The following is a 15,277-nucleotide window of genomic DNA, read 5'->3' as shown; positions in this document are numbered from 1 at the left end:
GATCCTTGGCTTCTTGGGGACAGGAACAATGGTAGCGGTTTTAAAGCAGACAGGCACGTGGCAAGCCTCCAGTGAGGAGTTGAAGATGTTCGTGAACAATGGGGCAAGCTCGTTAGCACAGTGTCTCAGTGTGGCAGGTGAGGTGCCGTTTACACGAAGCCGTTTTCACTGGAAACTGTGTCGTTTTGATGCGTTTCAGCCTTTCGTTTACACGATGGCGTTTCAGAAACGATCCGCGTTTACACGAGGACATGTGAAACGATGAAAACGATGTAGTTCCCATGCCAGGCCACAAGTTGGCGTTGGTTTTCTCTTTGCAGTTTGTTTACGCAAGACGCGCATGCGTGGAGTGACACAGTAGGTAGTGCGGCAAATTGTTCATTACTTACAAAACGGCCAATGTGAGAGGTTTTGTGTGGACCGATGATGAGGTTGGATCGCTGCTGCACACAACGCTGAATTACAAAACGGTAAAAACACAGGAAAAGCATAAGAAGCACTCGTGAATCCGCGAGTAATGTTTATCAGTTTGCGCGTGCGCGAAAAACTGGCCGTCGCAACCATAGTGCGCATGTGCGAGTCGAGCGTTTTCAAATCACCCCGGTTTCAAGTGTTTACACGAAAACGCAAGCCGGTGCGTTTCTGAAACGCTCCACTCTGGACCCCGTTTCTGAAACACATCGTTTTCACTCTGTTGTCGTGTAAACAGAAGGGCGAAACGCATCAAAACGACACCGTTGTCGTGTAAACGCAAGGCCGAAACGCATCAAAACGACACCGTTTCAAAATGAAAACGGTCTCGTGTAAACGGCACCTGAGACACCATCTGGCCCTGGAGCTTTGCGAGCTTTGACACTCCTGAACTGCTTTAGCACCTGGTCCTCCTGAATACAAAAGACTGTGGGGGTGGGGGAGGAGGGGGACTCTGGGGTGGGAGTCCTTGATGATGTGGGCTTCTCTGAGGTGTGGGCAGTGGGGGAGGTTGGGGGGTGAATATTTGTGCTGGCTGTATTGTAGTTGGGACTGGTGGAGGTGTGAAGGCTGCTGAACTGACCATCAAAACGACAATAGAACTCGTTCAGTCTATTTGCAGTTTGTAGGTCGTCTGTGGAGTGGGGGGTTTTAGGCTTGTAGTTGGTAATCTGCCTAAAAAGATGATTCATATATTTGGTTTTGTGCATAAATAATTGTATTTCGGGACAAGTAAACAACCAATAGAAAGTTAAGACTTTTTTTTTTTTTTTTGGCTGAGCTAGGCAATGCTTAGCACCAGTGAGGTCCTCACAGGAATGGAAGTATTGGTGTGTGCACTGCTTTCTCTCACAAGGTTGTGAATCAGAGTTCATTTCCTGCACTGTTTTCACTTTTGGCTGCACCTTCCTGCCTTCAACTGTCCTCTGGTACATATGCACACGCAAACACATAAAGTACATGTTGCCACATATACGTAAGGTCACAGCAACCTCCCTCTTAGTCCTGATTTTTTTCTAAATAAAGGTAGTTAAATTATCACATTAATATGTTAGCCTCATCCAGCTGTGGTGTGAGGTATTTCACCAAATTATTACATTTGTAAATGTTAGGTCTTCTCATGGCTGTGTGCCTGGGCATGTTTGACATTAGCATGAATTACATACATGTCTAAAAACTGAAGGTGAGGACCATCAGAGGGAGGTGATAATTGGAACATCTGAGGACCTCTGTTGTCTGATAACACCCCAGAGGTGCTGGGGGTCAGGAGAGGTGTTCTTCTCAGTGAAGTGCTGTGTTTCTTCAACCCTTTATTTTCATGTAGCCAACAAAAAGGGTTGTTTTCTTACAAACAGTAACCAGTTCACTCCAACCCCTTTAGTCAATACTTAATCAGATTCACAGACACAAAGGTGTGAACTGCCTTCAGATTTGGTTGAGTAGGCAAAAATCAATGGTTATCTCAGGTGCCGTTTACACGAGACCGTTTTCATTTTGAAACGGTGTCGTTTTGATGCGTTTCGGCCTTGCGTTTACACGACAACGGTGTCGTTTTGATGCGTTTCGCCCTTCTGTTTACACGACAACAGAGTGAAAACGATGTGTTTCAGAAACGGGGTCCAGAGTGGAGCGTTTCAGAAACGCACCGGCTTGCGTTTTCGTGTAAACACTTGAAACTGGGGTGATTTGAAAACGCTCGACTCGCACATGCGCACTATGGTTGCGACGGCCAGTTTTTCGCGCACGCGCAAACTGATAAACAGTACTCGCGGATTCACGAGTGCTTCTTATGCTTTTCCTGTGTTTTTACCGTTTTGTAATTCAGCGTTGTGTGCAGCAGCGATCCAACCTCATCATCGGTCCACACAAAACCTCTCACATTGGCCGTTTATATCATAATGAACAATTTGCCGCAATTTGCCGCACTACCTACTGTGTCACTCCACGCATGCGCGTCTTGCGTAAACAAACTTTGCAAAGAGAAAACCAACGCCAACTTGTGGCCTGGCATGGGAACTACATCGTTTTCATCGTTTCACATGTCCTCGTGTAAACGCGGATCGTTTCTGAAACGCCATCGTGTAAACGAAAGGCTGAAACGCATCAAAACGACACCGTTTCCAGTGAAAACGGCTTCGTGTAAACGGCACCTCAGAGGTCTGTCACTGGTTTCATCACATCACATGAAAGACTGCTAGAAAAATCTTCTGCAAAAAAATGAATAAAAATCTTATCTGAACTCTAGAGTGGAAGCAGCATACTGCTCTATCACAATCATTGTATCATTTAGTCACAAGAGTACAGTGACACTACTTCTTGTTGGGGTGGCTGTGGCTTAGGGTTGTTTATTAATCAGAAAGTCAGTGTTTCAATCTCTGATCCTTCCAGACTGCATGTTGAAGTATCCTCAGGCAAGATATGAATCCCCGTGTTGCCCCTGATGCATCCATCAGAGTGTGAGTGTGTGAACATCAGGTTAAAAGGGCTCATGTAGAGAAAAAAGCACTTGGCTGATTGAGGCTTGTAGTAAGAAAGCACTTTGAGTGCTCAAATTGAGTGGAAAAGCACTACATATAAGTACCAGTCCATTTACCATTCTTCTTTCAGCTGCCCTCTGCCGGCGTTACCGCTGCCTGAGGACTAAGACTGAAAGGTTGAAGAAGAGTTTTTACCCACAAGCCATCCGTCTGCTCAACTCTGAGCCCTAAGTGGACCATTATTGCACAATGTAAATATTATAATTTATAAAAGTGTGTATAGTGTATAGTATATAGAGTATAGTGTATAGTGTGAATTACTTTTTTTTATTTTTATTCTTCTTATTTATATGTGTGTGTGTATATATGGTTGCAGGTACAAAATACATTTCACTGTGCATTGTACTGTGTATAACTGTGCATGTGACAAATAAACACTATCTTAATCTTAGACACAGTGGATCATCTGCCTCCATCTCACCATATCCCCACCATCCTCCTCTGTCACACTAGCCCTCTGCATGTCCTCTTTCACCACATCCACCAATCTTCTCTGTGGTCTTCCTTTTTTTCCTCCTGCCTGCCAGCTGCACATTCACCATGTTTCATAGAGCTTGTTTTTCTAGCTTTGGGTCTTTCCCTCTCCAACCTTGTGTATCTGTTGTGGAGTATTTTCTCATGGCCTCACGTATACCCTGAAACAAATAAACATTTCAAATCAGAGAGAGAGAAAGCTCCAGTATCGTGGCAGATAAGCATGCTCTGCCAACGTTTCTGAAAAAGCAGCACACTCTGATTTAAAGACCAAACCACACCTCACCACATGTAGTAAGGATGCAGAAGGGCAAGTATTAACAGTACACTATGACTTGAGCTGAGCGTGTGCCTGATAGATTTGAAGTTTCTCACGGTGGGTCAGGTGCTTTCCTACTATAACACTGCATGCCCATGCAGATCTCCCTCTTATTTCCAGCAGTTTCCCCTCAGCACTTCAAATTTGCTTTTCTCTTGTGCAATACATTTCTAGTTGCTTGCACACACTCCCCCCTTTCTCATTTCTCCTAGTAGTTCCCACACTTCATGCACCTCAAGAGATCTATCCCCTTTTGGCACCGGTCCATTTGGCTGTCATAACAACAGAAGGACCAACATGTGCGTAGGCTTCATAATAAAATAATCTTTGCCCTGGGGTGCTGAAACTCTGCAGCTACTCCCAGACAGTTTCACTTGCCCTGAGAGAGAGAAAAAAAGGAATCACCAAAATCTCACAGAGACACGCACTCTCTCTTGCTGCGCAATCCTCCGTGTTTGAGCTGCAATACAGACTTGTGCACCAGAAAGAAGCATACGTGCATTAGAGATTCTGCAAAACTGGAATATAAGCACTGCAGCAGGAACTGAAATGTATCCATATTTCATGATGTTTTTGTGGTTTGGGCTCCAAAATATCAAAATTCACATGCAAATTTGAAGCATGAGTTGCTGCTTTTGTATTTGCCTTGACATGAAATAAAAGCTGCATCATGGGAATGTGAGGTAATTTTATTTCCTTTAGTCTTCCTATGCTGAATTACATAAAATATGCATACATGAAAACATCTGTACTGTATTAGATTATCATCAGATGAGAAAAGTTAGGTTTTTTTATGTAGTATTTATTTAGGATCTGATGGCCCTGTAGTTACAGAGTGATTAAGAAATCTGTGCTACAAATCTTGCATGTATATGGGAGCCAGTACAAACAACTAAAGCATTCATTTCTCCTGGTTCTTGTTTGAACTCTGGCAGCAGCAATCTGAGTGAGCTGGAGTCGTCTGACTGTGTTGGTAGGAAATGGCTGTTTCGTTTCCACCCTTCTGTAGATGAAGGTGCGAAAGAGTCCCTCTAAAGATCATGTTTGAACACACGTCCTGTAGCTACATAAATATTTCTTTAAGGTGATAAATTGCTGATTTATTTATAGACTGAAAAAAGAAGATCTCAATTAATGCAACACCAACATTTCTTAGATGGCATCTTTTATCATGTCGTTCCTGATAAATGTAATCACTTCCATGTTGATTGGTAACTTAGTCCTTTCTCGAGCACTCAGTGAAAAACTTTGAAATTCTAAATTTCAACTTTCGAGTCTTATTGAGGCCTTAATGACATTTGTGACATTTTTCCTAAATGTTTTGTTTTCATGTGTAAAATCAAGTTCAGTGAAGGTTTCATATTTGGCTTGTTGCCTGTAAGTGGTAAAAAAAAAAAAAAAAAGTCCAAGAAGGGTATATAAAATAAATATAAGGAAATCACATATATGGTGAAAGGAACATGTATTTTAGAACATTACAACATAGACATTATAACTTTATACAACATTTGGCCAACTGCGGCAACCTCACTGTGGCACAGGATGGGTGTCATATATAAAATGTGTGGAAACGAACAAAAATAGTCACTTGCCCTATGAAAGGTTAGAGAAATGTAATTTCATTTCTCAAATTCAAGCTTGGCATTTGTTAGCACTGACAGACTGTGTGTAGGCTATTGGACCAAAGTCCCTCGGTCTAAACCAGAAGGTTGTCTGTGTGGCTGTGATAAAACATGTCATAGACAGTCTAATTTAATGTTGAGGAGGCTTTTACAAACTGAATAACAGCAGACAAAGAATTGACTCCACACACTCTGTGGGGACTCTTGGGCAAACTTACAATAAAGCTGGCTGAGAGAGTTCAGGCTGTGCTGCAGAATAAAGGTGGACTTCCAAGCTCGTTAAAATTGTACAAACTCTGTTTTACTTTATATGCTGTAGGTTAATGTAGGTTTGCAAACATTTCAATAAACTGCTGAGCCTATTTACAATTATCCCAGCAAAGAAATGAGGGGTGGCTTTTGCACAGTACTTTAAATATTTGTCAAAGCGACACCCTCATGAACATATTTGAGTTTGTTTTTTTGTTTTTTTTAACTATTTAGAAGTTTAGTCTGTAAACATTTATGTTTTTTTAATCAAATGTTTTGTGTGTTTCTGGTGACTGAAGCTGTCAAATGAAGGTTGGAGATGTTGAAGGCAACAAGTACGGGCACTTTTCTGTACGTGAGAAAATTTCTTTTACTCATGGGGGAAACATTCAGTTATTTTTTCATTATAAGTTAATAAAAGCAACACATTGGAAAACATATTCAGTGCTGATATCAAAACATGTTTTAAATATAAAGTATCAGTCAAAGGTTTGGACACACTTATGCATTCATATGAATGTGTGAGTGCCTCCAAACCTTTGACTGGTGCTCTATATGACAGGAAAATATGTTTTAAGATTCAAACATAGTATACTATAATATACTACACTGTACTATAATGGCATTACATTATAATGCCATTTGGGTGCCCCCTGCTCCATGCTGTGCTGTGTGTACTACATACTCCATGTGTGTGATGGGTTAAATGCAGAGAATGAATTTCACTGCATGTAAATGTATGTGACAAATAAAGCTCTTTCTCTCTCTTAATTGGATTTCTTTTACTTTTGTGTTTTAAATGACATTTAGCTGTATTTAAAAGGAATGTTAGTAAGTAATGAATATTTATTATCTTGATTTTGATTAACATAGACGACTGAAAATTAAAAATATGTTTCTCTGTAGATTCAGGCTTTAATGAAGCAAAATGATTTAACCCCTCTACTGTTTGCTATTAATAATTTTACTTTGAGAGGGACAGTGTTTGAAGCGCAGGGAGAGGGAGGAAGCGTGAGTTTGACCCGTGTGGGAGGAGGGAGGTGTGGAGGAATAGTGGGAGGAACTTGTAGAGTTGCCTGCAGAGTTCATTGAGAACTCGGAAGGCAGCAGGTTAACATCTATGAACTGAGTCCAGCTGAAGACTTTCTCTCACCCATCTCTCTCTCTGTGTTGGATTTACTCTTTTCTTGGATATTTATTTCAAGACAACACCTGGAGGAGGAGGAATGTATCGTTTCTTTGTAAAACTAACTATATATATATATATATATATATATATATATATATATATATATATATATATATATATATATATATATATATATATATATATATATATATATATATAATTTTTTTGGGGGGGGGGGTAAGGAAACTTGGAACAATTAAGTTAAGTTTGTGGATTGTAAGAAAAAAAAAAGCTCGATTTTATTGATTTGTGTGGCTTTAACAGCCTTATTATTAATTATGATCAGAGTATTCAAAGGTACAAAAAAATATGGCATAAATAAATCTCGATGAAAGTTTTAGAGCTTTTCTTGGTCGTGGGAAAGTGAAGGAGCCAAAAGCTGGAGTGCGCTTGGCTGACTCCCCCAGTGTTCGCTAAATGAAGATGTTGCGAGTTATTTTGTCTGCACACGGAGAGCAATCACACTAAAGCAACTGACCTCACGCTTTACTCTTTGGACATAACATTTGGGCTGTTTAGTTGTTTAGGTGAGGAGAGTGTTTTATGGCTCGTGCACTATGATTTCTTTTGTTCCGCATCCAAACCCCGCAGCTGCTGCGCTCTCCCCGCAAAAGCGTGCGCTCCCCAAAGCCACGTACCACGCGCTCTAGCCTCACCGGTGTCCACTCGCGGGCTTCCCAATATCCCCTGCGGACACCTGTGGAACAAATCAATTTAAAGATCGGGACGTGCAAGTGCGCGTGTGCATTAAAGTCTTAAATTCATGTGAATAAAGCTGTGTTAGAAAAAAACCCCAAACACTTAACTGCAGAATAATTCCCTCCTGATTACACCTGCAGCCTAATCCTGATTAATCCCAGTTTGTTGATTACCCACTTTATGCACATGGGCTGGATTAAATATGTGTTTTAATATAATTTTATGCATTCAACAGGTCTGAAATACTCCCTACCCACTGAATCATGCCTAAATGGAGGAAGATGTGAAGCCACCACAAATGGAAATGGTGAATGCAAGTAAGTAGCAGCCTAAAAGCAACACGTGAATCTCCAGATGCTGCACTACAGACAGTAACAAAACATTATGGCTATCTTTTTGTGTTATCTGGAATTTGTATAGTAGTTGTAGGGCAATGTGGGGCAATCGTGGTACTTGAAAGTGCTTTTTGGTTGGGAAGAAAAGAGGCCACATATTCCACCTGGTTATCTGGTTGGGCTGTGGGTTACCCTTTGTTGTCCCCATGCAAACTGGTCTTTCTGCTTAAAAAACAAGAACTTTGGGAGAAAAGTAATGATAAACTAATGTGTTGTGGTAACATACATGTGCCCACCTGACTGATGGTAATCTAAGTAATAGACTGCAAGCTACTCCCGTCGTTTGTCCCTGATAACCATCACAAGAAGTGGAATGGCAGGCAGGTGTTTTTCCTGGTTTGATTGTGAGGTGGGATGTTTTCACAGTATTGTTAAGTGAGTGCAGCATAACAAGGTGCATGACAGACACACACAGCCAAAGTTCTGATGAGTGTTTGTTAAATGGAGTTTTATGAATGAAAGAGAGCTCACCGTCATTAGCCAGGCAGGTGCTGGATTCTTTTATACAGTTTAACCTATTCAGTTTTATTGGCTTGAGTGGGCACAAGAAATGTATGGCTATTATACAACATTTTTTAAAAGTACTGTGTTTCTCACTACTGTATATTATTATTATTGTTATTATAGTGGGATTTGAAAGACTTTCAATTCCAGTGCATTTCCCATTTTCTCTATTTTAGCTACATTGTCCTCCTCTGTGGGCACCGGGGGTCACATCTTGGCTAATGATAAGACGCATCCAAGGGAACATCAACTAACCTAAAAACCAAATGAGAAGGAAAAGGCTGAAACAAATATGTAAAAGAGACAAAAGAGGGAGTGAGAATCAAGGAGAAAACAAAAAACAGATGGTAATAGTGTAACACTTTCATTAGCACCGTGAAAGAAAACACCAAGTTATACCTGCGTTTGATTACTGTACGTCACTCTCAGTTATTTTGCATAACATTTTCCACAGCAGTGGCATTTCCAGCGCACAGTTGGGTAAATTTTTGTCAGAGGATAAAGTCACCCCCAGAGTGACAGATGGTAGATCAGGCCCAGCAGGGAGAGTGGAGAGAGGGAAGAGAAGGCAAAGGGGCTGTCCCACAGTCACAAAAGTGTTTAGGGTCAGAGGTCAGGGAAGCATCTGCTCTGGCCTGAGGGGACATTGCATCGCTGGGAGAGACCTGTTGCTGTGGTGTGTGCTGCTGGTCTTTTCAGCATGTGGGTGGATCTTTATCTCTGACTTTAGGACAAACATGATCTATTACAGTCAGAGTGCACAAGGAAATTGCACAAGCGCACACCCTCACACATGCGCTCGCACACACACACATGCACAACATTAGTAACACCTCGGTTTTATCATAGTGGGTGAGATTTTTATATCTCAGCAGTGAATAACCTTTATGACATGTTAAGTGTCTTTTCTTGCTGACTTCAAAGCCACCCCAAATGCTTTTACAATCTTCTGCCAATTGCACCTGTCTGGACTCCCCCCGTGGGGGCACTGATAAAAACTCCCCGTTGGTCTCACCTGTCTAAGTAAACAACAGAGTTTTCAACAGTCCTGTGCAACAAAAGGAGAAACCTGGAAAGGGCAATTTGCTGAAAGTTATGAAAAAAACAAAAACATGAGGAAAACAAGTCCATGGAAAACTGAATGTGAACTGAAATCAGAGAAAACTAGAAGGAAACAATGTGTGTAAAAGGGGAAATTAAAAAAAAAAGGAACAGGTAAGGAAGAGAGGAATTCAGAATAAGTCGTGTGGTTTGGAGACACAGAAGTTGCAACAGCTGACTTCACATGGGTTCTTTATGTCCCTGGAGGAGAGGTTGGTTTGTCAGCACCCCTGTCTGAGAAGGGGACAGAAGGGAGGGAGAGGAGGAGGAGGGAGGATGAAAAAAAGTGAATTTCTTGTAATTTTTGGTGTAAATTGATTTTTTTTTTCACAATCACCTGTAATAGGTGTGGGTATTGCTCACCTTTGTGGAACTTATAACAGAAGTATTTGTTCAACTGATCAACCACTTTGAGCTATGTGACTTAGCAGTAGCAGTCCTTGGTCTGGGCAAGAGGGAAGCAGGCTTAGGGCCTGAATGCAGAGCTTCATATTGGTCATCCATGGGCGGCACAGTCCCCTTGATCTCTACAGTCATTCTGGATGAGTGTGGACAGCATGGGGGTGAAAGGTAGATGGGAACAGGCTGTTAGCCTGCTAGAGTATTTTGTGGTGTCTGTTGTCCCAGCAGAATGTGTTTTCAGGGTTCTGAGAGAGGCTAATCCAGAGAGATGCATTAGAACAACATGTTGTCCCTGTCCCACTGCAGTGGGACTTTGCTGGGCGGGAAACTTTCAGTTCCCTTCTACACACCCCCCCGTTTGTTTTCAGACAATTGTTCCCATGATTTAAACAACAACAACAGCTAAAAGATCATGTTTCTAACCACTGCTGCTCCCTCTCCTCGGTGTGTGCTCCCAGGTGTGCCAGTGACTACATAGGCAGTCGATGCCAGTACACAAATCCCTGCAGTCCGTCACCATGCCGCAACGGTGGCGAATGCCATGCTGTTTCCCATGGCAATACGTTCGATTTCCGCTGCGTGTGCCGCCTGGGTTTCACTGACCGGCTGTGTCTGACCCCCACCAACCATGCCTGCATGAGCTCCCCCTGTCGCAATGGAGGGACATGTCATCTCACTGCCCTCAATGCCTACCGCTGTGACTGTCCACCTGGATGGTCTGGTAAGTATCCAGATGTCTCAGACTTCATGAGATGACTATAGTTTTCTTGCCCTTTTTTTCACCCATTTTAAATGATCTCTCTTTTACTGTATTACCTTCCAGGTAAAACCTGCCAGGTTGCCAACCCATGTGCTTCCAATCCATGTGCAAATGGTGGCCTGTGCTCAGCCTTCGATTCAGCCTATATCTGTAAATGCCCACGCGCCTTTACTGGTCAAACCTGCAAGCAAGACGTAAACGAGTGTGCCCAGACCCCCTCTCCATGTCTCAATGGTGGCGTATGCGTCAATGAGGTGGGCTCATACCACTGCCGTTGTCCTCAAGAGTATACAGGCCAGCACTGTGAGAACCCTTACCTGCCATGCAGTCCCTCACCATGCCAGAATGGCGGCACTTGTATCCAGAAGGGGGACACCACTTACGACTGTAGCTGTCTTCCAGGTAAGACACAAACCTGTATTTATACAGTAATGGTAGTTGCCACATGGAGTTGTGCATGGTTAGTGTGGCAGTGAAACACATTTTTTTTTTCCTGTTACATCAGTTGACCTAAAATCCAGTTTGTTGTTGTAGTGAAATCTGATAGGGTGGAGTGAGTAATCTGGAGTCACCCCCTTCCCCTCTCTCTCTCTGCCAACCTGCACAGGCAGGATGCAGTTACACAGACGTTTCCTTCTGATAATCTCCAGCAAGCCCCCACAATGCCAGAGAAACCCACATACACATGAACATATAGATTTACACACCCTATTCATGAGGTCACAAAAATATCTTGTTTTTCACCTCAACACTGCCAGCCTGTCTGCCACATTTATTGTGTAATGTTGTGATAACTGCTGTTAGAGTCAAGACACCAGATGTTTAGAAAGCACAAGGCAATATATATGTGTAGGTGCTGGGAAATAAGACATGAAGTTATAGAACAGGGGGTGACGATCAGAGATTGTTACAGCAAACTTACACTGTACTTATGTTTAAAGTGCTGAGAACATATTTTTTTTTTATTAGAAGTCACAGTATAATCTGCAGGGAAATACTCTGGATACATAGGAGGAATAAAGTGACTACAGTTCTCTTCTATTATTTTTGCAGGGTATGACCAAAAAACTAAGTAAAAATCTGGACATTTTATGGAAGATCACAGTCTTACTCTGGAGTAATTACACTGTACATTGTGGACTGTAATCGAAAGCACTACTTACTTTTCCCTAGCAAACCACATCAGTTATTAAAAAAAAAAGTGCTTTTAAAGTTTTCATTTGCCTTTGTTTTTGTGTGATTATGTGCCTGTGGTCAGCACAAAGCCTGTTGTTTGGACATTGCAGATGAATGAGTGATGTTGTGTGTTAAAGTTTAATTCACGCTGTGCGTCTGTCGCGGGTGGCTTTGCTGGAATGTGTTTAGATAGTGAAGTGGTACAGGCACCTGCAGAGCTGTGGGTTGATTGTTAAGCAGGCTATCATGCCTATAAAACACCCACACAAGCCTTTGATGTTAACAGAGGAAACTGGCTGCACTGTCATTTACAGGGCATTAAAACACTCTGCCACGAGGATATATCTTTTTTAAGACCACAGTCACAGGAAGGAAAGGTCTGATTATTAACCACAGTCAAGTGTTGCAAGATCTAATATACATTTTTACTCTTTTGCTCTCTCCCTGGTCAACAGGCTTCACAGGCCACCACTGTGAGCATAATATCGATGACTGTCCAGGCCACAACTGCCAGAATGGTGGTGTTTGTGTAGACGGGGTGAACACCTACAATTGCAGATGCCCACCTCATTACACAGGTGACCTTTCACTTAAAGGCTTTTTTAAAATCACACTATAACATTTTAAGTGAATTAATAGAAAAATAAAAGTGCTTATACCTTTTTTTTTTTCCGCTCTCAGGTCAATACTGCACAGAAAATGTGGACGAGTGTGAGCTCATGCCCAATGCATGCCAGAATGGCGGGACATGCCATGACATGCACGGTGGCTATCACTGCGTCTGTGTCCATGGGTGGACGGGCGACGACTGCAGCGAGAACATCGACGACTGTGCCAGTGCAGCTTGTCATCATGGTGCCACCTGCCATGACCGCGTGGCCTCGTTCTTCTGCGAGTGTCCTCATGGACGCACAGGTACGACTCTCGTGGCCCTTCCAGGATCGTTGTGCAGACAAATCGTGATCTTAATGTATAGAGATTAATGCAATACATCTATGCCTACAGGTCTGTTGTGCCACCTTGATGATGCGTGCATCAGCAACCCATGCCAAAAGGGCTCCAACTGTGACACCAACCCAGTTAATGGCAAGGCAATATGCACCTGTCCCCCAGGTTATACTGGATCAGCCTGCAACCTGGATATTGCACTATAGTATCATCCACGCAAAACCCACTTTCTTATTATTTCTTATTATTGCACTTTATTATTATTGTACACGTATGTACACGCAAACTGCAACACAATTTTAATGCACTTAAAGAGGCATAAATCGGGACTCCTGACTCTAATAATGACAGGTATGCCTCAAGACATATCGACATACTAAGTTATGTGCGCAAAAAAACTCTGTAATAGTGAGGTATTATAATAGACTACCATTATAGAGTACTTGTGCCAGTAGTTCTGCAAATAAAGAGCGCAAATAGGCATGTGTCCACTTGGGAGCACTATAGTATCATCCACGCAAACCCCACTTTCTTATTATTGGTAAAGCATGCAGACATGAGCCACTGAAATTTACATGTGGCAGTCTGTTTAAATACCAGGTTCCTTTCCACCTGAAGTCAAATAAAACTTAAATATAAGGTGATTTTGTCTTACTGAATACACTCCCGTCAGAGTCAAAATCTCAAATAAACTTTATTGTTAGTTCTGCAATATGTACAGGACACACACAGGATCAAAATGTCATTTCCCCCTGACCCATGGCATGTAGCTACAATCAATCAAAATAAAATGAAACAGAGAGCTATAAGAATGTGAGATACAGATATGAAAACATATATGGGGCATCAAAGTACGACTGTGAATTGCACAAGATATATATACAATTATTGATGTCTGTGTAAAAAAAAAAAAAGGCATGAGGTGTATGAGGTTATTCTCAAAATTATATAAATCATTGCAAGTCTATGTACATTACAGTGCAAGTGAGCAAACATCAGTATGAGACAGAATGTGTAAACAGCAACAATATTGTCTTCTGTACACAACAGCAGCATTAAAGTCCTTTATGTAATGGCTGTATTTAAGATGTGGTGCTTGTGTGCTATGTTCCTGTTCAAATGTCTTATCGGGAATGTCGGTAATTTTGAATGTGAAATTCCAGCGTATGGTATGTGCAGTTCAATTTCCATGTCAGAAGCAAATGTAGAGAACTGCAAGAAAAAAAAATTCTAAAAATCTAACTATTGTTGCTGCAGGCACTATGCAGACAAAGGTATTTGGCCACAGCACTTACTCATCCATCCATCCATCCATTCGCTTCCGCGCATCCTGTTAAGGGTCGCGGGGGGGCTGGAGCCTATCCCAGCTGTCATAGGGCGAGAGGCAGGGTACACCCTGAACAGGTCGCCAGCCTGTTGCAGGGCCAACACGGAGTGACAGACAACCTTTCACACTCACATTCACACCTATGGGCAATTTAGGTTAGCCAATTAACCTAACCCCAGTAAGTGCATGTCTTTGGAATGTGGGAGGAAACCGGAGTACCCGGAGGAAACCCACGCAAGCACGGGGAGAACATGCAAACTCCACACAGAGAGAGGGAGAGGCCTGGGCCAAGGTGGAATCGAACCCAGGCCTTCCAGATGGTATTCTAACTGTGAGGCAGCAGTGCTAACCACTGCGCCACCGTGCTGCACTTACTCATGAGCCTCTTAATTCCAGTGAAGGGAAATCTTAATGCTTCAGTTTATCGAGACATTTTAGACAATTCTGTACTTCCAACTTTGTAAAAACCGTTTGAGGAAGGCCATGTTCCAGCACAAATATTCCCTGGTGCACAAAGCAAAGTCCAGAAATGCATGGCTGGATGAGTTTGGTGTGGAAGAACCTGATTGGCCTTCACAGCACCCTGACCTCAAACCCTCTGAATACCTTTGGGATGAACAGAGACAAGTGTCTAAAATCAGTGTTTGACTTCACAAGGTATTAGGCTTCAGCCCCCATATGACCTGAATTGGAAATCTGTTGAGAAACAAATGCAGGGAAGGATGGATGAAATTGATCAAGTTAAAAAAAATGTAGACCTCATTTTATTCAAGTATATATTTATTGTGACAGAAAAATATACAGTATTAACCTCTATTTTTATAACAGGAATGCATTATAGCCTCCCATGACAGTACCAATAGTCCGTCACTACTATGTCACATATAGCAGTTTTATGACATACTTGTTGAGTCCACTTTGTAGAGTCATGGTTGGAAAAGACAAACAACAGAAACCAAACACTCTCGCTGCAGAGTTTAAACACCCACAATGTGAGTATACAACTGTGTCTTGTTCACACACCTCCTTTTCCTCTACTTTGCTCAGACATGTCAACCGAAACCTGCCCTCCCACTAGACTGTATCAGGTGACTTCGAGGCCAT

The 15,277-nt window shown here is 42.2% G+C and overlaps 1 protein-coding gene across 1 annotated transcript; it reads left to right on the top strand.

Annotated features, from left to right (window-relative positions):
* The first annotated feature begins 4,471 nt into the window (after window positions 1-4,471).
* LOC115789722 (neurogenic locus notch homolog protein 1) lies at window positions 4,472-13,919 on the top strand. The gene is made up of 8 exons (XM_030743236.1): window positions 4,472-4,479; window positions 6,814-6,896; window positions 7,796-7,877; window positions 10,421-10,683; window positions 10,786-11,124; window positions 12,354-12,476; window positions 12,580-12,813; window positions 12,904-13,919. The coding sequence occupies exons 1-8, from the start codon at window positions 4,472-4,474 to the stop codon at window positions 13,050-13,052; spliced, it is 1,281 nt and encodes a 426-aa protein (XP_030599096.1). The 3' UTR covers window positions 13,053-13,919.
* Window positions 13,920-15,277: the final 1,358 nt, after the last annotated feature.

The sequence above is a fragment of the Archocentrus centrarchus genome, chromosome 12, assembly GCF_007364275.1.
Source record: "Archocentrus centrarchus isolate MPI-CPG fArcCen1 chromosome 12, fArcCen1, whole genome shotgun sequence".
NCBI classification, from domain to species: domain Eukaryota; kingdom Metazoa; phylum Chordata; class Actinopteri; order Cichliformes; family Cichlidae; genus Archocentrus; species Archocentrus centrarchus.
The sequence above is the reverse complement of the archived record's forward strand: the minus strand, read 5'-3'. Positions and strand labels throughout refer to the sequence as shown.